Source organism: Drosophila santomea, chromosome X (genome assembly GCF_016746245.2).
Source record: "Drosophila santomea strain STO CAGO 1482 chromosome X, Prin_Dsan_1.1, whole genome shotgun sequence".
Classification (NCBI taxonomy): Eukaryota; Metazoa; Arthropoda; class Insecta; order Diptera; family Drosophilidae; genus Drosophila; species Drosophila santomea.
The window spans coordinates 19,095,577-19,120,825 of record NC_053021.2 but is presented as its reverse complement, the minus strand read 5'-3'; the positions used below and the strand labels follow the sequence as shown (position 1 = coordinate 19,120,825).

The 25,249-nt window shown below is 38.8% G+C and overlaps 2 protein-coding genes across 10 annotated transcripts in view; one reads left to right on the top strand and one right to left on the bottom strand.

Annotated features, from left to right (window-relative positions):
* The window catches only part of LOC120455443, a 67,741-nt gene that overhangs the window by 9,367 nt on the left and 33,125 nt on the right, over positions 1 to 25,249 (bottom strand). The window lies entirely within an intron of this gene.
* LOC120455442 (mannosyl-oligosaccharide alpha-1,2-mannosidase IA) overlaps positions 1 to 25,249 on the top strand; it is a 50,562-nt gene that overhangs the window by 6,543 nt on the left and 18,770 nt on the right. The window contains exon 1 of one of the 5 annotated variants that reach the window (XM_039641639.2): positions 10,656 to 11,937. The exons of the other annotated variants lie outside the window; for them this stretch is intronic. Within the exon in view, the coding sequence (XP_039497573.1) occupies positions 11,254 to 11,937 (684 nt within the window). The 5' untranslated portion in view covers positions 10,656 to 11,253. Of the gene's footprint in view, positions 1 to 10,655; positions 11,938 to 25,249 lie in introns of those variants that run through there. 5 annotated transcript variants of the gene reach the window in all.

Sequence of the window (25,249 nt, the reverse complement as noted above, 5' to 3'; positions counted from 1 at the left end):
TCATAAGTGCAGATCTTTGAGAGTAAGTTTAGCAAAATATTCTGAAAGTTCGAATTAAGAATGAACCCAGGCTGACCTTTTCGATTTCCCAGCATTTATCAGTAGCTAGCAGTAATGTAATGCCCATTTCGGTTCCGCAGAACCTTTCCCCATTATCCAACGATGTCGACTGAACTTAAAGGGAGCGAAATGTTTTTGCTTCGGCTTCTTTTCATTTCCATTTCGTTCCGCTGCGGTTGTTGCTAAGCTCGGCGAAAGCTTTCTCGCATTCGAAAAGCTTTCCGAGCTTACGCACGATTTTTTGGCGCCAAAATGTATTGATAAACGGGATTGGTCGTTTGCTTGAAGAAGTGTGCTCTGCAAAAGTCCTTTGATGTTTTAGTAATTTTTGCTCATCCAAAGGATATATATATATATAAGATTTCTATGGGGATAATACAACTAATTACTAGTTGCATAAAAATACGATAGATAATTTTTCAACGGTATTATATACCATGTATATATTTTAATATTTTTTAAGATTAGTTTATTGTTGCTCTACTTAACAATTAACCATTTAAAAACATACCACTTATTTCCAGTTCCTTGTCTTAAAAATAATATTTTCTTTGCTATAGAGTAGAGTACCGCGCATTCTTCAGGTTTAATATCTCCCCTGTTTCCTTCGACAGCCCTCGACTTTTCGATTTCTGCTCGTCTCCTCACTCGAAGCAAGCCGAACTCAACCGATTCGCATTCGGCTGGTCGTTCGGGCTTCGGGTTTCTGTGGGAATTACGGGATGAAGGAGTGTGTCTGGGTGACCGCGGGACCGAGGGGCCGAGGGGGTGCCATAAGCCATACTGTCTGGCTGCTCTGCAGCTGATATATTTTAGCCACCGCCACCGCTGCTGCTGCTGCTTCTGCTGCTTCTGCTGCTGCTGCTGCTGCTACTGCTGCTGCTCTTGCTGCTTTTACGCTGCCCTGTGGACTTGGGCTTCTTGTGGTGCCGTTCGGTTGCGGTGCGTTTAATGTCTCGCCTGCGCTGGAAGCGTCAACTCCTTTTTTGGACGCGCCACGCGTCGTATGCGCAATACGTATCACGTATACGCCACCGTATCGCCACGGACTATTTACGTTCTCTGCCATTTGTTTGTCGGCATCGACGGGCCTACGACAACCCGCGTATTCGCATACTCGCTTATTCGCTGATTCGCATATGTGTGTGCGTGTTTTGTGTGCGTCGGTGTGCGTGCGCTGTTTGGCCATTCGTGTTTTGTGTTCAAGGCTACACCTGCTGCAGGTGACTGCAGATGCAGCTGCAGCATCCGTTGGCTACGTTACAGCCCACCGATATGTGGACAGTGGTCGCTCGCTAATTTTTAAGCCGAACTGATTTAATCAAAATAATAGCTAATAAGCTGGCCAAGAGAATCCATTGTTTAGCTTTGAACTGAACGCCTTTATTCTTTCAGTGTTTGCGAAACCATTGTGACATCTGTGGCATAATTCAATCTATACTTTATTTATAAAGATCAGTTTTGTATTAGCTTAGCTCAAAAGAATACTTACCATCGTACCAAGTTATAAAACCATTTTTAAAACAAATTTTTGAATTCCCATTATGAAATGAACGTTGTAAACTTCAATTAATGTCATAAGAACTATTTATTAATTAGCGAGCAACTACTGCACTTACACACTCATAAATAAAGTTGCTCCTGCTGATGTTGTTGTTGCAGTTGTAGTGGTTGCAGTGGCCCAAAGAGGACGAAGGCGAACTTATTGTTTGCTTGGCCATTAATTGTGGACAGCGCTGGCGAAGCGGAAACGGAAGTGCAATGTGTTGATGACACCATAGCTTCATTTTTTTTCGGTTACTCGTTTTTTATTTGTGAAATCGAAAAACGAAAAGAAAATCCTTTAAAGGATAATACGGGGAATTATAGACAGAACAATAAAAAATCGTTTACTGGGTCGTAATAATATTATTATCAGCCTGCGATTTCTGGTTTATAATTAATTTGCTGAATTCCACAGTAAAACATGTTAAAATCGTTTGGATGGAAGGATATAAAATGGCAATGTTTAAATCGTTTGGATGGAAGGATTTAAAATGGCAATGTTTAAATCGTTTTGATGGATGGATTTAAAATGGCAATTGAGAATACAAAAGTCTACCTTAGGGGTAGTGTTAAATATTGAACGATAATATTTGATACAGATATTATCGTTCTTTGCTATGCACTTAAATAACCTCGCCTAGGAAACCTTTCTAGAAATTATGAATTTTAATCAAGCGAAATGCCATTTAAAATTCTGTGACACTGGAAACGTGTACAACAACTTTCTGCCCCTAGGGTAATAATAAGGAAAACAGCAGGAAGAAATAAGTGTTATATATCGAGGGAAATAGGGACTAGCTCAGCAGGGTCTAGAAAGAAAATATACATATAAATAAGAGCTAAAACTAAATCCAAAAACTCGCGCAGCAGGCAAGAAAAATTCTTCACACGCGCGAAAATTTTGCAGCAGCAGTAAATGAAAAAAAAAGAAGAAAAAAATGGAAAGCAAAGGAAGTGAAAGAGAAGGGGTTTCTGGGCAACAGAGATAGCTATAGAAAATGTACAAAAATAAAAACACGTTGAAATGTTTCACATAAAAATCTCGGTCCTAGCCAAACTCTGCATGGGTTTTCGCTTTTTGTTTTTATGTGTGTGAGTGTGTGTGTGGCCACAAGGGGTTACATTTGACTACACACACTCCCATTTACACTCACTCTCACACTTTCACACTTACACACACAAACACCAGACACCTACATGCACTGCTCACAAACATACTGACACACACAAGCGGCTTTCACGCATTGAAAGTAACGCATAATGCGTCATTTTTCACTTGAGCAACGTAATAACTTGGCTAAAGACAGCGAAAAAGATGGTGGAATATGTTGGCTAAAATAGCGGCCGACACTGTTCACGGTAAAAGTCCTTTACTGCGGTTTTAGCTGTTTGCTTTTGTCCAAGTAATGAAAGAAGTCCAATTAACATCACGGCCTTTCCTAAAATCTTTGATTCTTTGATACTTTTACACTGCCTACGGACTACGGTTACCCACTTAGCATAAAGAGCAGGATGTTATTTAAACAGAGCTCTGCGCAAATACTTTTGATCTCCACTGACTTTTCACCAATTTCATGTGAAATTTCCTGCCCTGCAGAGTAATATACAAATTTTCCGCTAGAGGGCGTTTGCTGGGAAGCAAAGATAATTGGTTTTCGCTGTAAAAGGAAGGCATTCAATGCCCCTTTCCCAAGGAAAATGCATATTTAGGCATTGCATTTGGGGCTAGACAAAGGGCATATCATGTTCTTAGCCCACCAACCACGCCTCCTTTGGGCCAAGAAGTGAGTTTGTTTACAGGCAACTCGAGTGCACTTAAGCGGTGATACGAGCGGCAAGAGCGTTGTAAATGGAGAAAAACGGGGGTTACTGCAAAAATAAAAATACAAAAAAAAAAAAACATGGAGAAAATGTGGAGAGGATAGCTGAGCTGAGACCCAGACAATCCACTTGATGCTGGCATATGTGTGTAGGATAAAAAGGGGAAAGGGGGAGGGGGGCAAAGGCAGGCAGGGTGCCACAAACTTTGAGGCAGAGATAACGCGGAATTTGAAGAATTCCCACCCTCACTCTGCTGTCTCTCCTGTCAATGAATCATAAGCTCTCTTATTCCATTGCGATGGAATAAGACTGCCGATGACCTGCCCTAACAATTGTCCTACATTTTCCCCGCATTTTCCTCGCATTTTCCATTGACAGCCAGGCAGTCCACCTACCCATTTATTTATTCATTCAGTCACTTTGACACGACTGATTTGATGACAGAACAAATTTACATTTATTACTTGTCGTTGTTTTAGGAATGTGAACGAGGAAAAATATTATATTCAAATAATAATATTTATATATTAAGTATAGCGTGGCTTTGTGCTGTTATTATAAATATAAATAAACAATGCGCAAACGTTTATTTTAATAGGATAATTCACTCACTCAGGTTCGGTAACCATTAAGATTTCACACTCATATATATATTTGTCTGCACTTCACTAAACTGCATGTAGAACACAATTATTACTTCGCTTTCAATTGAAATAAATAAAACAAGTGATTGGTGATAGAATCAAATCAGATAAATAATGTAAATCAAAATCATGAGCTCTTGTGAATAATAAGTGGGGTTCAAAGAAGAAAGAAGAATCGGTGCTTTTTAAATGCTTTTCCACAAGTTTTTCTTATTGCTGCGCCACATTTTATGTTTTTCTGCTGCCGCTTTCCACTGCCGGAACTTCTTTGTGCCTCCTTCTATTTCCCTCAGTTGATTAATAATTCGTTGGGCTTTCCACGCCTTTTCTTGTGTCCAGCCATAATTCTTGTGGCGCCGCCTGTTGGATAAAAACGAAGCGAACACGAACACAACAACAACAATGCGAGAAAAAACCAACAAACAAAAAACAACATACAATTTATTGGTCATGCAAAAAAGGAGGAGGTACCTTTATACCCTTTTTTTCTACCTGTACTTTTGCGGTGGATTTTATATATTTTTGTGTTCGCCTTTTTTTCTCTATCTTTTTTTTATTCCTGAAAAACTTTTTCTGCCTTGCCATGCATTTTATTTGTGCCTGCTTGTTGTTCCTATAACTGCATTTGAAGGCAAATTGTAAAAATCATTTGCTGACTTTTTGCCGCCAAAGTTTTCCCTCCCCCCCTTTGCCTCGCTCGTGTTGCAATTTAATTGCAAAGTCTAGTTTTATTTCGTTTCGTTTTCGGGGAAAACTGTCTTTTTGTCGCCAGCCAACTGAATTGATGCCTCTTTTCTGTGGGGCAAACTCTATCCCTGGTCAGCAGCTTTACACACAGATGTGTTCAACCTAATAGCTGTATATGTTTGTTGCTCTAACTACATTTAATAAGAATAGTGTACTTTAACTACCTGCTATATTATGCTATACTCGTGTGACAATAACTAGTAGAGTTTGAAAGAATGATCCATTCGTAGGGAAAAGGATTCATACATAGATATTTATGAGTGGCTAAACTGCCATTATTTTGCGCTCTGGCATCGTTATAGAGGTTTATCTCAACGGGACTAGATGGCTTCTGCCAAAGTCAGATGTGGCCAACACAGACAATCCATTTTGTCAGCCAACAATTGAAGCGGAATGTGGTTTTTCTTTCCTTGTGGTTTGAATTCCTCCTCCTCTCTATTTTTGTTTTCTCTTGTTGGAGAAAGTGCAATTTTAAAGGCCGAGGGTGGCGAAATCGAAATGGGCAGTCGAAAAAGCAATTAGGCGAAAAGGTTGCAGTGATAAAGCATACAATCCATACAAATTACCAAACAGAAAGTGCAACAGGATGGAGTGATCAAAAGAGTTATGTGATCGGCTATAAAAGATGCAAATATACATGAAAAAAGTATCTTTAGTATGCATATAGATACCTATTAATATAAAATGTTTATATCCCTGGCAGTATACATTTTTGAAATATGAAAATACATGAAGGTATTGGTATCCCAAATTTTCCGTATGCAAGTCAATGCAAGCTCTCACACACAGGCACGTGCGAGAAATAGGAACATGGGGAGGCACATAAAAGTATGCTAAATTATTTCTTCGTCAGGACACAAACATACATATATGTCAAACCTCCTGACGCAGCACAGCACCTGAACAAAAAAGGACTGTGGAGCAGGTGGGGCTTGTTACAGGGATCCTGCTGAAGGCTCCTCTTTATGGAGGGCAAAACGGGGCACTAAACATGTCCTGGCAAGCTGCCATCTCCCTTTATTGCTTACCCCCTCCCCCGCACCCCCCTCTGCGAAAGGGCTTGGGAATCGCATTCTGCATCTGCCGATCCTTTGGCTGTCTCCTCCCTCGGCTGTCAACAGTTGGCACTGACTAATTAAATCTGGCATCGATTTCTCTCAAAAGTTTTTCATGCTTTTCATGCTTTCTATGCTTTTCTATGGTAGTGTGAATTTTTATTCTAGAACAAAGGCTACACTTCAAATTGTTTTTAATTATATGCCGATACAAAACAAAGATCATTAATTGTTTGGAATAAATCAGTGCACGGCTTGTTTCTAAACGAAACTATATTATTTGTTAATTGGGCTGAATGCATTTATCGTTTTTTGAAAATGTAAAGTTTAAGCTAAAATTAAAATGTGATGTGTACATTTTCGCATTTTACATTTGGGTGTCTCTCTCGTTTTGCGTTGTCAAATGCACAAAACACGACACAAAGGACACTCGCACACATTGGCTGGTGGATAGTGGGTTTGGTTTGGTTTGGTTTCGTTCAGTTCAGTTTAGATTCTGGTCCTCACTGCTGCAACTGCTCTTGTTATTGTTATCCTTGTGGTGCAGTTTTAATAATTCAAAGTGCCTGCAATAGACGGGCTGCTTACTGCTCATTGCCTGTCCGTCCTTGTCCTTTTGTTTGGCTTCGAAAGTCGCACTGCCTGCACACGCAGTAAAACGACGTGGACATTCGTGGCCCAGCAGGGCACATTACGTATACGCCCCATACAGCCCTCTCCTCTGGCTGGCAAATAAAAACAGCCAGCAAGGTACGCAGCAAGGCGTTGACCAGGCGATGGAGTCCTTTCGTTTGTCCTGCCAACGTCACGATCCGCATTTCAAGTGAATGTTCAACATTCAAAGTGGTTGCAAGTCAATGGCTCAAAGCAAATAAATTTTAAGCACATAAAGTCGAAGAAGCAGTCGAAGACTGTCACGCACTTGATTGGAAAATATAATTCCGATGTGTGCCTTATTTCTCAAAGTAATTCTATTAAAAATATATGCAATTAGAACCACTAATGCCATGAAAAGATCCATTGATATGTTCATAATGGCACTACATACAGAGGGAAATAAAAATATCAAAATCTTGAAGGATATACCCTTCAATCACGGGCGCATAATTATGGCCAAAGTAAGGCGACTAAAAGGGTTAAAGGGGTTAAAAGGGTTCAAAGGGGGCAACTGTGCTGGGCAAATAGTTCCACTAATTAGAGACAGGCTGCAAGGACACGCGGATGCAGATGATGTCGCAGTTTGTTTGTTGATTTAGCCGAAGGCGGCCCAACTCAGTGGGGATCAGGGGGGATAAGGTGGGTTACATGTTACGGGTCACGGGATTGCAGAATACAGAATGCAGAATGAGAATTTGTATTTTCCATTCGGGTTTTTTCCTTTTCCTTTTTTTTTTTTTTTTTGGGTGCTTTTTTTTCCAGCCGGTACCGAGAAGTTAACTCGATTTGTGCGGAATTTGACAGGCCGAAAAAGGAACCAAGCGAGGCTCCGCAACTTCGACTTGGTTCGTCCAAGGACACAGCAGCAGCAGCGAGGAGGAGGAGCCTTGGGATTGGATTTGGGATTTGAATGCGGCCAAAGGAAAACATCTGCCCAGCCTGCGGGGCAAAAATGCACGGAAACAAAGCGACAAAACAGAAGCAGGAGCACTAGTAGCACCAGCAGGAGGAAAAGCAATGGAAAAACGAAACCCTGCCCCCCACCCTCCCAAAATGAACAAAAAACACAAAAAAAAGAGATGGAAATTAGAGCAAAGCGAATGCAAATGACAAAATAATGCGTTCTCAGGCAGGAAAAATGTTTTGGTGGCCAAATGGCAAACGAAACACGAAATATGATGCTGCTGACCAAGCTCAAAGTACGATTTTGGTGGCTATAATTTAATAGTGAAATATGTACGACTGAAACAAGTCACGCTGAATATTGATTGGAATATAGGGGATTTAAAGCTGCAAATTTAAGTTTCAGTCTAGGCAGAATGTAGCTATACACAATGTGATCTTATTTCCTTGTTTTAGTCAGAAAGCAAGTAAATCAAGTATACGCAACGTTGCACCAACTTTTTTTTTACCGCCTTTCGACTATTCTACATGCGCACCGCAATACCAACTGTATAATAACTAATTTGAATAAAAAAGTAAACTATCTTGTTCTTAGTAAAAAAGCAAGTATACGCACCAGTGTACCAACTATATTTTTGCCGCCTTTCGGCCATTACGCATACGCAACGTTGGCTGTCTTATCCAATTTAAAATGCCTCCTTGCACAGGGAAGGAAGTGGTGTTGATAGTGTAAAACCGGGCACAAAATGGAGCTGGGAATAAATTGCAATTTACTTGCGTAAATTTAATAAAGTTTTTACCCCTCAATTTTCCGCTCTTTCCGATTTTAAACGTTGCTGTGCAACTTGTTGTAATGCAATCTGTTTGCCGTTCGCCTTGAGCCGCAATTTTATGAAAAGCTGTTGAAAATAATTAAGATGAAATGCCAAAGATTGCTGCACATCGTTCAGTTCTTATATATATATATCTTCAGATGCAGCTGCCTGGTTTCTTGGTTCTTCTTCGCCTTATAGTGGGTTGTTTTTTTTTCATTCGTGATGGATCTTGTTATTATGCAATTTACCACGCAGAAATGGCCGACATATATCTTTATGGTAGGGTTGGGTATTTTCTCAAAAATTACGCTTTCTATGCATAAATTTTACGTTGTACCCAAACGCATATCAATTTATAGCCACTATCTATTTAATTCACTTGCGTCTCTGTGGCTTAGAAAATCCAATGTTGCCCTTGCCTAATCACACGTAGAGCGATTTGTCACGAATTACAACTAATTGAAATGCCTCAACATGTTAATTGAAAATGTAATCCATTAATGCCCGAAAATGCCAACAGTGTCCCGCTCTTTTTCGACTGCGAGAAAAAGTGTGTTGAGAGCCCTTTTGTTTGGGATTAATTAAGCGCCAAAAGACGCAGCTTCATTAATTGAAATAAATAGGGAAAAAAGCACTGAGGAGCTGCTATTCCGTTGTTAGACGAAACAAAAGAAAAAGAATTAAGCAGCCTTAGACGAAGCGAAATAAATTCGTCTAGGCAACAGGCGTTAATATGCAATTAAATGAAATTTCTTCCAAGTTTCCATGTATGCTCTTCTTGTACGTGTCTGTGTGTGTGTGTGTGTGTGCGTGTGCGTGTGTGTGTGTGTTGGTGTGTGCGTGCGTGTCGGCTCAATTAAATCCGCAAAGTGTCCCCCTTTTCCCCACTGAACACAAGACGCGTGTGCAGATCCCATGAAATGAATGCTTAAATCCTCGTCCAAAAAAAAAAAATAAGAAAGAAATACCACACAAAACCAGAAAAGCAACGAGACCAGCAGAAAAATATATGAGACGAAAGTAAATACACTCTGATTGTTTAGAAGTAAAATACGATAAAATATTTATAAATACTAAATATTATAAAAAAATATTATTGTAAAATACACAAGATTCGTTACTTGGCTATTTTCGTATTTTTCTCGCCTTGTATTTAATATGCTCATTTCGCTAATAGAGTATGTGAGTTAAGGAAAAGGTGCGCACTTCTGTCAAATTACCCTTTGTCTCTAAAGCCCTTTGGGAATGGCAGGGTATTACATTGGCATTACAACCCACCTGGATGCCTAGAAAGTGAGAGACAAGATATTGTCAAGGTTGAATAGCTCAGGAAATATGTAGAAACGGAACGGTGGTGAAAGGAAAAAAAAAGTGAAAGGAGTGGCGAGCATTTCATTAACATTTTGCCTGCCAACTGCTAATTATGAGTTAATAAAATCGATAGATCACTGAGGATGTAGTTGCGAATGCAATTAACATGTGCAACTCAATATGTTTAATGTAAATGTATCTAAAGGAAATCCGCAATTTAAATGCTTTTATTACCAATAAATTCAAAATGTTTAAGGTGTGTCACACGACCGAATGCTGTTGTAAATTCAATTTGCAGCGATCACTGGACGAAAATAATTGATTTTATTGCTTTTTTCGGCACACCTCAAAAGCAACAAGAACAACAACAGCAACCGCAACTTGCATATGAACATTAAAATGTTAACGAGCTACACTTTTTTTTTCGTTGTGCATTTGTGTATTTTTGGAAAAGCAAACAGCAAGCCAGTGCAAAAAAAAAACAACATGCGAATAAAAACCGATTGCAATAAAGTAAATCACAAACCCAATTTCAAAGGTTTATATAAATAAATACAAAGTTGATATCGCCAAAAGCGTTTTAGTAAAAAAAAAACTGCATTGAGGTGGAAAAATTTACCTTAAGTGGATAAAAACAATATATGTAATTAAATAAACAGTTGTTTACAATGTTCAAAATAAACAAAAAGCCACTAAATATGCCAAACAATAGATAACGTTTTCGAATAACAATTAAACTAATGAAAAATACATTGCCGATAAATATACAAAGCAAATTAAACAACATATTTACAGCAAATACAACGAAAGCACAAGACAACAAAATTATTAAAAAAGTACAAGCAAAAACGGAAATATCAATTTACAGTTATTATAATTCACATAAAATTAAACAAAAGTTATTTAAACCCAATAAGTTGGTGATAAAAGAAAATAACTAAAGAACGCAATAAAAATAAAATAATAATAAAAAACAATTGCGTATGAAAATGAAAAACTGCTTGCGACAGCTGCGCAGCTGCGACGGCGTTAGCTAAAACTGCTTTACGCTCTCCAGGTGAACGGGCAAGCAGTTCAGAGAGCCAAACAGTCAGAGAGCAAGAGATAGATAGAGAGAGAGGGAGAGGGACAGTGCCAAAGAGAGGGAGTGCACCGCAGCACTGCATTCGCATCTCAGCTGCTGAAGCGAGCAGTTCGAAATGCGCACCGAAAGGCGCGACGATCGCTAAATTAAAGAAAGACCAATGAAAATAAAGTAAAGAAAACACGTAACCAATATTCGTGTGGCGCTCTCGCGAGTTGGCAACAGCCCAAAACCAAAACACAAATATTTGTTGAAAATCTCGTGAGTTGGACACAAGCAGTAATTAGAAGAAATCGCTTTTAAATATTTGATAAAGTTTGATAAATATTTGATAAACTTGCCAGTTGAACGAAAAAAGAATTCAACTACATAATATATATATAATTGTGACAATAACATAAAGACAGTAAACAAACTCTGATGAATATAAGTACACAAGCAAATCACTAATCATAACGTTATAATACATTTCTTAAATAATTTGAAAGTAAACAAAGTCTAAATCACAAAAACCAATTGCTTGGAGGCCTACACTATTCTTAACTATCTGGGCAATTGACTTCGATCGCCTGCATGCGTTTCTGGCCGTAATCCCCTCCAGCAAGGTGACCATGTGCAGCCGGAAATGCTTTCGCATGCCCACCCTGGTCATTTGCGGCGTCGTACTGACCATTATCCTGGTCTGCATCACGGGCATCACGCTGACGAACAGCATCAACATATCGAACATCGTCAAGCTGCGCGAGAAGGTGGCCAGCGATTCGGCGGCCGCCAATGGCGGTCACCAGGCGGCCCAGACGCGGGCGGCTCTCGTCGAGCAGCAGTACTCCACGCTGCAGCAGCATCATCTCTCCCGCAGCGATCTCAACTATATTCAGGCGGCGACGCATCCAAAGAATCTGCAGCGCCAACTTCAGCAGCAGCAGCAACAACAACAGCAGTTGCAGCAGCAACAGCAACAGCAGCAGCAACCGAATAAGATTGTCATCGAAATCGGTTTGAGCAATGACAGCGGTCCAAGCAGTGCGCCCGCAAGCAGTAACATTGGTTCAAGCAGTACGGGTCCGCGAATTCTTCAGGCGGCGGAGGCTTTAATGGAGGGAAATGTGGACTCGATTTCATTGCCAGCAGCAGCGCCGCTAGCAGCAGCCACTACTACCACAACTTCAGCTAAAAGCACAGAAAGCAGTGCGCCGCATAGCCCCGCAAATACCAGCAGTGCAGATATTACAATGGGCATCGCAGATCACAATCCAGGGGGCATTCAGTTCGAGCGACGCGCCCACGTTAAACAGGTATACACTGGGCGAAAATACGATCGCTGGAAAGAGCCGGCGGTTGAATTAGAAATGTAGACAATTATCGAAATTACTTAAATTTGCATTAGGGCATCTTTTGTAGAATTCTCATTGATGTAATTCGAAATTTATTGACACACTTTCGGTTTTTCAACCAGTGAAGTAAATTAATTCAAGTTGAATTTATTTCTTTATTTTTTTGTAATATCACATGAGATTTGAATATTAATGTTATGGAGTTATAATTGTACATATGATTAGATCTTAGCATGCAATCGTTGCAAAAACTCTACCTTTATTATTATAATTTTGTATCGTTTGTGTGTGTAAAACCTTTGTCTTCAATTTTGTTTAAGTACTGGAATAAATATTTTCAGCTATTGACTTTTATTTTATTTACCATAACGTTCAGTGCCATAAATCACGGTAGTTTGGGTTCAATTCTCATTTGCCCTTTACTGTGTAATTTTCGCAATAACAAGAATACACGAAAGCTATACAATTGCGAAAATTCAATTTACGTGTTTGGTTCGGTGGGGTTCGGCTCACGTTTTTCCGTTTTCCTCGCTTTTCTCGCTTTTATTAGAGATATCTGGCTAATCATTTTCCTGCATTGTCACGCTGGACGGCAAACACGAATTCGCGCTTTGGCAATCCATATTCCCTCCATTTCCTCCCGCCAAGCAATGCATTTGCTTTTGATTCGATATCCCAGTTGGAAAATTTGTCATATGAGAAAGCGCCGTGTGTTTGGCGTGTTATAGTTCTTTTTTTTGTGTTTCCCCGTTTTTGTGTTTATATTTTTCGGTGGGTGTTTCCCAATTAAATTTGTCACGTTTTGTTTGCTCGCCATTTGCATATATATCCGAGTATACATATATAACAGTTGGTTGCCTTTTCGCCTTTTCAACGTTGACGTTGTTCTATACTTTTCTATAACTGTGTGATTTAATGGCTCGAAACTAGTTGGCACTAGTTCTAACCGATTTGGGCCGTTTTCCTAAAGCCGGTTTTCGCTTTCCTCCCGTTCAATGTTACTTAAGTTTTATGCAAATGAAAAAAATACAACATAAAACTAGTAACGCACATGTTATGCATTCAAATTACTCATTCCTATTAATGATATTACAACTGTTTGCAGTGTCATTTGATGTCAATAATATACTCTTTTTTTTTTAATAGCATTAACTTTCTGGCGCAAGTATTATTAAATAATACGACCTAATTCGTTGCTAGTAATGGAATAATGTACTTAATTCTTATTTAAATATGAAAATTTAAATATAACTTAGCCAACTTTTAAAACGTTTAGCGCATTTAATTAAATACGAATCATTTCGCCGCTAGTCAATTGCAAAGACAATAACAGCTAACAATTTAGAGCCTTTGAGCCCTTTGGGCATTACGACAATACAGATTATAGATTACAATAATTAATATAGTTTTAATGGCGCTGGGAAATCAAATGAATTAAACTGCACATGCATACAAAGCAAAACTTTATTTTGCGCCATGGAGCAAAAATAAAATAGACTCCCCCTTTCCGCCCCCCCTCGACTTTACCCTTTGAAAATCCCATGTAAATCGCGCGATTTCTCTAATGCGATTACAACAGGACGAGGGGGGTTTGCAAAGTTCATAAAAAAAGTTACCAAACGAAAGGTGAATGCTTAATGCCCAGTTCAGTTGCACTCAGTTTAAAGTATATATTATTACCATATATAGAAAATGTAGTTATTAAAATAAAAACCTTATATTTAATCAAACATTTTAGTTAAAATTTAGTTTGTTCTGCACACAAAATTTCATTTGTCCTTTGCGATAACAAATAAAGTGATTAAAAGCTCGAGTAGTAAAATAACTGGCAGTCGGAAAACTTAATTTGTAATTTGTTATTGTTTTTCCCCAGCCAACCTAACTAACCTAAGCAGTCATATTCAGTCAAAAGGCAGCACTAAGCCAATTAACTTTGCCAACTTATTCCGTGTGAAATTAATTACTTGATTTCCAATGTGCACCCCACCTCTCCCCCTGTCGACTTGTGTTTTTTGTTTTGCCATATCATTGGTTAGAATAGAAGGAGAGGGAAGTAGAAAGAGAGGGAGCGTCGCTGTGCGAGAGAGAGAGAGACAGACTGGTAAATTAAGCTGATGAATTCTATATGCGACTTGCTCATTTATTTACAAACGCTAATTTTGCACACTTCCGTTTGCTGATGCCCATGACGGGTGATTTAGCTGTTTGCTAAAGCAAAATATTGGTTTTTGCCACTGCAATTGTGGATAATGAGGATGCCAAATGGATTTCAATAATAATAAGATATAGCTTAAAAGGCAAAACAACTTCCTTAAAACACTTTCATGCTACTTTTGATTTCTTTTATTTGAAAATATAAATTACTTTTATATGATTACTTTTATTTGAAAATATAAATTACTTTTATATGATTACTTTTATTTGAAAATATAAATAACTTTTATATGATTACTTTTATTTGAAAATATAAATTACTTTTATATGATTACTTTTATTTGAAAATATTAACATATGCCATTTTTGTTTTGCATATTATGGAACTTGAAGCGGAATAACTCGCATAGATGACTCTCGATTGGCATTGTCATTGTCCTTGGCTGGTTATGCACTCTATTTAATATCCGCCCATTTATCATACGCAATTCTCTTTTGACCAGAAACATGAGGGCCGTAACCTCTGCCATATCCCAGCCCCATCCCCATCCCCTTCCCCTTCCACTTTTGGTTGCAAAAGTTTTTCTTAATAATAAATTGCTTAACTTTTTAGGTAAACAAAAGCGGCACACTTTGCGGGTAGTAGTGGGGCGCAGTTTTTGGCTTTCAACTTGCCGCAGGCTCCTCACGTGCGGGTTGCCCCAAAAAGTAAAGTGGGTGGTAGTAGGTGGCAGGCTGCAAGTTGGCCTGTTGTGGAAATTAAAATAATTGTGAGGGAGTTGCGGCGCTACTTTTGTGTCCCTCGGGCATTCGTAATTATCGCCAAGTTGAGCCAGTTCTGCTAAGTTAACTATTTGGCCCAAATGCACAGACTCTATTTACTTGCAGCAACTATAATTTATTTAGCAGGTTGGCCAAAATCCTAAAGATAAGTCTGCAAGACGTATTCTCTGTCGAAAAGAGAGTGAAAACTTGTTTGCTGCAAAGTGCACAGGATTTTTGCATTTAACTCATCCCATTTGTGTCATGCATAATGAAAACGGAAACTAAGTTGTGAATTATTTCTCATTGTCGCAACAATTATCGCCTATTTCCGCTTGCCCGTCCAGCGAGTACTTACTTACTTTCCACATTGTGAATTTTCCTTTCGCGCTGATAAAGTGTTTTTCTTTTAGTCTCGTACTTTTTTCTTTTTTTTATATATATATTTTTTTATTTTGCTTCCACCTTCCAACGTAATACATCTGTCATGTCTGGGAGGCCGGTCATAATTTATAACCACCAATTGCAATGCAAAGCAGCCTCTTTATATGAAAAACACGCGCCTGCCGCTCACACACACACCGATAAATTTGAGTCCTTAAACGTGCAAAAATATAATCAAATATTACGCTTCAATTATAAATAATATTTCAAATGAAAACGATTTGCAAACTTACTTTTAATCATTACATAAAACCGAAAATCAAATACTCAAGCTAAATGGAAAATCATATCTAGTACTTGATACGAGTAAATTTGCTTTCTCCCAGTGTACTCATGTACTTTCCGACTCTTTTACTTTCAGGTGAGTTGCAAATGAATGATTTGAGAAAACCGCTTCGCGTATCGCTCTGCTGCTTAGCGCAATATCATGGATAAAAAGTTTTGTCCAGCCAAGAAATTGGATAGAATCCAGATGGTAAGCAAGTGTGAGTGTGCGAGGTGGAAGACCAGCGAAGAAGAAATGCTGAGTGAGAAAGTGCCGCTGACAGTTGCCAACAATTCAACAATAAGCTTCAATTTGACGCTAAAAGCAGGCAGCAGAAAAACAGGACAAGGTGATACGAGGGCATGGAAGGGGGAGGCGGTGGGCGTGGCAGGAAGAGTAAAAGGTGAGGGATCTGGCATGTCTTGGGAAAAGTTTTGTGAGCTCGGACAAATGCGCAAATGACAACGCCCCAATGCTTTCAATTATCATGTCCTGTTCTAGTAAAATCCAACCACCCAGCACCGCCAACTTTCTTTTCTCTCTAGGAAATTGTCCTTGGCGAAACTTTCTCCGCATATACATATACACCAGGCAATCGCGTGGAAAAACCTTAAATATATTTGAATTTTTCAATGTTTGAATGTTTGAATATTCTAACAATCAGTTAGAAAAACCCAAGGAAACAAAATGAAATGTAAGATGTAAATGTAAGCTTACAACATTTGAAACTTACAAATTAATTTTAAATAGAAATTCAGTCAACACAAAAAAAAAAAAGAAATACCCATGCCCAATTACGGGGTATTGATTTCGAATTGAATTTCTGCCGATGCCCGGGGTCAAAGTTTTTGGGGCCGGGAGCGAAGCATAAGTAATCATTGTTCAATACCGGAAACTATTCAATTTCCGCATGACATGGAGCGTGCACAAAACAGACGAGGGCTGGCCAAAGTGGGCGGGAAAATAGAATCAACGCCAGAGCGCCAGAATGCCAGAATGCCAGGGAAACCAAAAGCGATGGAAATCCGCACAGGGAGTGGTCTGAACACAGCCACATTCACAGCCACCGGGTTTCGAAAAACCAGAAACCAGAGATTCTGCCACTGACATTATATCCTGGCTCCTGGCTCCCGGCTCATGTCTTCACTTCTCCAACAGCCCAACGCCCTTGAGCTGCAGTTTTCTTTGGCTTTCCTCACATTTCTCGCACTTTTCGCCATCTCCATCGCTTTTCAGCAAAAGAAACCGTTTTCTAACGTACATTTTTGGGCGCAAAATCTGGTTTTAAGCATTGGTCAAAATTAGTAGATTTTCGAGGGGTTTTTGAAGCATAACTTGGTACACAGCAATAAGAATACCCGCTTTTTGTAGTTGACAATACTCAGCCGTTTGTTTTTTCGACTTCACTATTATTATTTATTTTTTTTTAAAACAATCATACATCTAAATAAGTAACGACTTTGAAAAGATTGCTACCAATGAGCCAAACAACTTTACCCAAATGCATTGTGGGAAACTGCACTGTTGGTCTTTAATTATGTATGACTTTTAGGTAACTAATTTAAGTGATTTTCCCAGCACTTTTCCCTGCATGCCGCATCTCGTATGTGATATGCACCTTTATAAATGAAGCTCTCATTGTTTTTGGCGAATAATCTACCAAAATTGACAGCCCAACTTTGTCTGCCTTGAACTTGATTTTGGCTGTGCTGCATTGGATGGCTTTTCCGCCTGCAGCAGCCAAACCAACTCACCATTTTCCGATGTGGGTGTGGTGTTGGGTGGGTGGAAAAACGCAGAGTTGACTTACTTTGTTGATGTTTGGTTTCTGCCTTCTCTATACTCTGCCTGAGTTTTTCCCCACCTTCCCATTTCCGTATTTCATCTCTTGACAGTCCTAAGCTGATTTTGTCTTGCATTGCAATGCTCGAGGACATGTGCACAGCAGGTCCTTGCTCCACTCAAAGGAGTCAATTCGGTTGTCTGCACTTTCGTGGCCCTCGCTCCCCAACTGCGTTTGGTTGTCTACCCTTTTTGCCCTGCCCTCCTCTTGCTCCTGATCCTGCTCCTGCTTCTGCTCCTGCTCCTGATTCTGATTCCGATTCCTTGTATTTTACTTATATATTTTTCTTCGGTCCTCTACTCCCAGCTCTACCTGTTACGCTTCGTTAACTATGCGCCGGTATAAAGAGCTTTTGGCTATCAATCAATTGTACTTATTCAATTATTTAGCACACTTTGCTATTTATCCAGCCACAGGTATGGGTGAACTTTGGAAAAACTCATTCTAAATTTAGAATTTTACACCTTAAATCGGGCAAACTTCAATCCATTTAAGGTTTCAAATAATATTAAATATTTATATTATATTGTAGTAACAAAGATACGAGTATTGTACACTGCACTTTCATTTATTTTAATTGAACCGATACAAATTCCCATAGCCATCTCTTCAAACATTTTCGCAATAGATCATGGGAATTTGCGCAATTGCAGTAGATTTTTCCGAATTGGATGGCAAGAGGGAGTGGAAAGGGCACAACCATTTTGGCCATCGTTTGTTTTACGACTTTTTCTAATTGCCTGCTTTTGGTTTGGTTTGGTTTGGTCCCGAGGCAACCGACTCCATAACTAACCTAAGGAGGTACTAGTCCAGTAGAAGTCCTCCGCCCATTTGGCCGGAAGGAAGCAGGCAGCTCGTCCTTTATTTATTGGCCATCTCTTCCTGTCTTCCTGCGCTGCTTCCACTTCACTCCAGTTCAATGCCGAACCAAAAAAAGTGCCAAAGAATAAAAGTGAAAATACGGAATGGCAAATGGGAAATGGCCATCGATAAGAAGAAGAGTCCAGTGGCCGAAAAGTGCGGAAAAAGGCATGTGAAATGCGAAGAAATGATTTTGTACTTTTAATTTAAAATTAAACCTTACCGAAGAAGAGTATATATCTATCTAATATAAGAAATATATATAATTCCAAACAAAATCGATCACTATTGAACAAACTTCGCGTATATGGCATGCAAAGAACTGCTGAAGAAGCCAATATAGTAATAAATACATTGGTTTTTACATCTACTCTTGCATTTGAACCCAAAAGTTATGCTATAAAAATTTCCTGTGATAGAGAACTTGCACTCAAACATTCATTTTTATTTACCCATCTCAGTTCACAACAATGCTTACATGTGTGTTAGACGTCTGACAGAACTTACACTGCACGAAATTAAAGAATTATCGTATTAAATATGTTTTAAATCCACTGACGTTGGACTTCATTTATTTGTACTTGAGTTTCCATTGATTGTATAAAGTAATTTTTAAGCTTAACTTTTTTACGCATGTTAGTATATGATATATTTTTTTCAGTGTAGAATCATCTAGTGCCATACATTCAGCATCCATTTCCGCTTTTTAAAACTTCTCAAGTGAAGTTCTTAAAATCTTGGAGGACCGCAGCTGAGTTTCGTCCACTGAATGGCGTAGGAAATGGTCCTCAAGTGGTTGTGCAGGATGAGGTTTTGGTTTTAGGTTTTACGTTTTAGGTTTTAGGTCGTAGGTCGTAGGTCGCAGGTTCCAGGATTCTGAAGCGAGGGATAAAGCACAGATAAAGCGGAAAAGGCAATCAGCAGCTGTGACTGCCGAAAGAGCGAAATAAAAATGCACAAACTCATTGCCATAAAAAAGCATGGAGCGTACGAAGCGAAGCGAAATGAAATGAAATGAATCATAAATATGTGATGAGTGGGAGCGAGAGGGTATTGAAGTGTAGTGTGCGATAGTGAGAGGGATAGACTTCAAGTTCCTAGCCATTTTCATTGCATTTAGAATGTATCTAGCCACGATTTAGTGCATACATACATATATATTTTAATATTTATACACCCAGCTAATTGGTAATAGTTTCGTTCCAAAAAAGGTTTTGTACCAAAGTGATGACCGCTGGCAAAGTAGAGTGCCTTTCATCCATACAACGCTCAACCTGCCAGCTGCTGTTTTCTAAAAAACTTGCCGATAATCATCCACAACAAAAGGTCAAATAAATGAGGGGGGGTTGGGGGAATGGGGGCTTGGGGTTCAGGCGATGACATTGCTATTTCTTGGAAAAGTGTTTACGTCTGGTTTTGTGGTTGTGGTTATATCCTCACGAGCAATTCAACCCATGCCATCCCACCTCGAAATAAAAAAGCCAAAGCCAAAACCAAGTCGAAACTGTTTAATTTTTAGTTTATGTTGCATAATCTTAGGCGCCCAAAGAGAGCCGGGAATTTGGGAAGCCGAAAAGGCTAGAGTACGTTTTCCTGCTGACTCGTGTTGGAATCGGGCCCAAAAGTGCTTACAAGACAAGTTGGCCGATAAAGATGATGGGAATGATGACACAATGATAAAGGCAGGACACCGAGGAGGGGGAGAGGTGGCAGGATGATGTGCATTTATGGTGAGCAGGCCAAAGTTGAGGTTTTCACAGCTCAATCACCAGATTGGCATTACGAAAATGGGCGCTAGAAGTGAGCTGCAACTTGTGAATACCCTTACCATTTATGCATAATAAATTGTATCTTAAATGCATTAATGTGCGTTCAAAAATGCTCAATAAGAGTGAAGCTCTGGGAGCTATGGCCAATTTTATTTTATGTATTTTGTTCCATTTGGTGCATTGAAAACTCGTGGCAAACTAGTGTTTTCACTTCATTCACTTTACGCTCCATTTGAGGGTATTTTGCTGGGTTGGTTTTTGCGGTCAACTGCTGGTCGTGTTATTAATACACTTTATGCTTGTTGATATTATGGTTATATGTGCATATAGAAATATGCCCTGGCCCCTACATGTGTGTCCTATCATAATATTTGTGCTCTCCAAACTGCCAGCCCCCCGAAATGGGGAACTCAATCAAATTGGCGAGGCGATTGGATTCGAAAAGGTGAGGGTGGTAATGGTGGTGATGGTGATGAAGGGAGTGGAGGTTGAGTGAAGCTTTTGTTTGTGGCCCATCAAATATGTCAAACTCCGTGGATGACCCAGCTGAATTACGTCAATCTTGCGGCATTATCTCTGTGGCCAAAAGCTGGCGGTAGCACTTTGGTTTGTCGGGCTGCCAAATGGCGGACAAGTGATGATCCAACCCTTCAAAGGCCTCCTTCAAAAGGATTCCAAGTCGTCAGTTGAGTTGAGTTCAATTCAATTAGTTATGCCACAGGCTTTTTGGCTCGTTCGTTAGTCCGTTTGGTCCTTTGGTCTGTTTGGTCCTTCGGTAGGCAGCAGCAAATGCAATTACATCGCATATTTATTCATTAATGTTGGCACAACTATTTGTTATGCAAATGTGCTGGAAGTGAAACAGGAAGCACCGGCCATCGTAAATCAAATTCATAGCTCGCAGTGCTGGATTTACATAAACTGCAGGACCCCACAAGTAGCACGGGCACAGAAGGTCCTTTTCCAGGATCCAGTTGATTAAATGGATTGCAAAAACAAGTTTCTGATAGAAAAGGCCACTGAATGGCATTTTTAATTTAGTTAATTTTTTCTGCGATACCTAGTGAAAGATTTAATTTGAAAAATATATATATTAGGCAAACATTTACGATAAGCCATTATTCATTATTAAATTCGTGCTGTTGTTGTCACCATTTGCCAGCCATTAAAAGATACGAGTATATTAACAATTAAATATGAAGGTGAGAAAAAGCTGGCCAGGGACACAAAAGCGAAGGACAAAGTTGGAAGCTCAGCGAGGCGAAAACTTTGATAAAATTGTCCACATATCAAATGCAAATAAATGAAAGCCAAACAAACTGGAAACTGAAAAAAAAATGACCAGACAAAGCCAAGCACGCGAAAAAATGGAAATAATGTTAAACGATTCGAATTCTCCGGTGAATGGCAGCCGTATATCAAACAGGGATTTAATACGCACATCAAAATAATCCCAGGAAAAAACCCACCGAGTGCACAAAGCAAAAAAAAAACTTTATATTCCTGCCAGAACATTTAACATTGATGTTGAAAAAGGCAAACTTCATTCAACTAATGGCTTTGGCTTTCTATTGAATAAACAACTTCGCCAACAGCATGATTTAATAAAATTCAATTTGTTATGGACAAAATATTCTGAAAAATATTACAAACAAACACTTCATGTTTAGCAACCTAAGCAAGCAACTAAGCACTTTAATGAAATCGAAATGTCACGGGCAACAGGTTGCCCTTTTCTTATTGGCTTACGGGTCGTATGAGTCATGTCGGCCAGGCGCAGGGATTCTTACCCTCTTTTAATGTGCCTTTGGCTGGTCGCATTTAATACGCGTTAACTTCATAAGGTTATTGAATTTAACCCAGCAGCAGCAGCAGCCAAGCACTCTCATACCATTTACTCGAAGGCGTCTCATAAATTAACTTTGACTTTGACAGCATAAAAGACATTACGCATACGACCCATCAGCCGGTGATGGTAGTGGTGGAGATGGAAGTGGAAGTGGCGAAGAAATACAGAAAGTGAGGCGACCCAGTTGAAATTCTATTCTTGAAGCGAAAGGAATTTCAGGGTTTCGCTGGGGCGTGAAATATTTCTGGAAAACATCCTGAATTTCTAATGTAGAATGGCAAATGAATGTGCTTTAATAACCCTAAGATTTTACCTAGTAAACTGTAGTTTTCTCAATTTATTTAAATTTAACTTGAGCGGAATTCGTACTGCGGAATGCCAATTTAATATTTATAAAATAGGTGCAGACTGGAAAAGGATTGGCCATTTTTAAATCCACCATCAAGGACTAGAACATGAATGCAGAAAGAAACATATTTTTATTTATGGCTGGGCATACAAAATATATATTAAAATAGCAGCACGCTGAGCAGCGAAAAAAAAAATAAAAATAATAATCATAATAATAATACGTAAAAAGTTTTATGGCTCGACGGGTGCAGCGATGAAAAATTGGTTCTACACGCCATTCTCACTGCCAAAGATGATGATTGTTATGGGGATAATGATAATAGGGATGATAGGACCATGATGATGATAATGATGATGGTGATGACGATGATGATGGTGATGACGATGACGATGATGATGATGATGACGATGATGATGAAGGGAATATCTGGGCGACAGGCAGCTGTTCGTGAAATTCTCGCAAACAATGTCCATGAATTATGATTATTGGCGGCCATTTTGCGATAATGTCATGCCCACACACACACCCACACACACACCCACACACATACACACACACACAAGCATGCAAATGGCGATTCAATCGATGCCACTCCCACTTTTCAGGCGCCCCTTGAACCCACTGACCCCCTTGACCGCCCTGTGCCGCAGATTAGCGGATTCAATGACGAGATTTAATGCCAAAATTGGTTAACTGCCTTTTTGGCCCCGGAATTCGAGAGGAAAATTGCCCATCGCGAGATTTAGGTGCTCCGTATGATGGAAAATTATAGAGCATTGCGGGAAAATAGGGTGATTAAATGGAATTTCCACGTACCCATTAGGCTGAATCATCTATACAATGGTTATAAAATGTAATTTATAAGTTAATTACGCACTCGCATAATAGCTTTCTTTTTCTCCCATAAGTAAGTTAAATGATTTAGCCCCAATCTGTGCAAACTGAGCAACTTTGATTTGTCTGGCCAGCATTTAAACTAAATTCAACTTGCGCATAATTACCGGGAATAATCAGCTTTGCTGTTTTCAAGCAGATCTGCGCTCTGGTTAAGTTCCTACTGGCTTGTAACCTACTTTTTGCACAATTGTACAATTCTGACCCCGACAATTTCAATTAGCAGATAAATCGTAAATAAACAAGAATTCGCCGGGTAAAAATAGTGGGAATGGAGCAATTAGCACATTGCCGGCGTTGTGGCAACCTTGATTTGCGGATGATTTGCTTCTTGGCTCCTAATTGCTTGGCCAGTACTGTGAATCAATACGAAAATGCTTCAAAAAGGGGGATTTTCTAATAAAGAATATTTTATTTATTAATGTATTTATTTATTTCCATTTATTTGTTTCAATTTATTTGTTTCAATTTATTTGTTTCAATTTATTTATTTCAATTTATTTGTTTCAATTTATTTATTTCAATTTATTTATTTCAATTTATTTATTTCAATTTATTTAATTCAATTTATTTGTTTCAATTTATTCGTTTCAATTTATTTATTTCAATTTATTTGTTTCAATTTATTTATTTCAATTTATTTATTTCAATTTATTTAATTCAATTTATTTGTTTCAATTTATTCGTTTCAATTTATTTATTTCAATTTATTTGTTTCAATTTATTTATTTCAATTTATTTATTTCAATTTATTTGTTTCAATTTATTTGTTTCAATTTATTGTTTCAATTTATTTGTTTCAATTTATTTATTTCAATTTATTTCTTATAAGATGCATGAGATATTTAAGTTTTAGAGTTGCTATTTAGCCAAAATATAGTGACGTGAAGCCTTTCAAAGGAATCACAACAAACAGAACTCGCGTCGATTCAGTTGAAAAGTTCATAAGTGAACCCGATTTGGCGCAGTGTACGTTCGCTGCTGTAATTAGATCTGGGCGCTGCAACTGCGTTAAACGAGGCTTGTGGCAAAAGTTTCACCCCCGTCGGCAGTCATAACCACCGTAATCGCAATCATGAGCACAATTTCATTTCATTTCCAGAATTTTTCCTCGGCCCGTGGAAAGTGTAGGGGAAATTGGAGGAGGGGGGAGGGGTGTGCCGATCGGCAGTAGGTGAGAGTTTTGCGCTTTTCGAGTGCGTTTAATGAGGCTAATAAAGTGGAGGCCAAATGCCCCCGATGTCCCCCGTGTTCGCCTAATGTGCGTTATTGCATAATAATTGATTTTCATTGCTCGATCCACAACGCGTGCAAATTGGGGGTAAATACATACATCCCATATTGGGTTTTATTAATGTGCAACAAATATTTCACTTCATTGACTTGCAATTTCAATTCTTTTGTATATACATTATATATGTATATATATATATATTTTCCAAGCATTGCATATTCTAGCAATTTTATTAAAATCTACCACTTTTTGCACTAACATTTATATTACTTAATTGTTTTTAATGTACTTGTTAATATCCTGTACTTAATGTGGTTTCTACATTGGCTTTGCTTTTTATCGCTCACTTTTGGCCGTCGTATGGGCTATTTTTTCATGTTGATGGCAGCCGGCAGCCATCAGCCTCTTTTTTTGCCACGCCCCCTTTGGGAGGCGTGGCCCGCAAAGTGGGCATAATGTTTAGTGCCTTTTGTTGTAAAGAGTCTTTAATTTTTTTTTTTTACATTTTCTTTTCATTTTGTGCTCTGTATTCTTTTTTTTTTTTTTTGGCGTCCAACTCGAGCACATAAATTTAATGTACGAGTGTGCGTGTGTAATGTGCTGCAGCAGACACACACACACACACTCACATTATCGCGGGGGAAAATGTGGGAAAAAAAAACACATACAAATAAATGGCAAAGGAAAATGCACTGCAGTGACTTCCTAAAAATGCGAAATATCTTTTTTACCAGCCACCATTCATTTACTACGTATGTAATGGCACCATATATTAAGTCCTTCTAAAGTTGGAACTATTTTTTGGCCTTAGCTTTTTTATGTGCTGAAGAATAACTATTTCAGCAC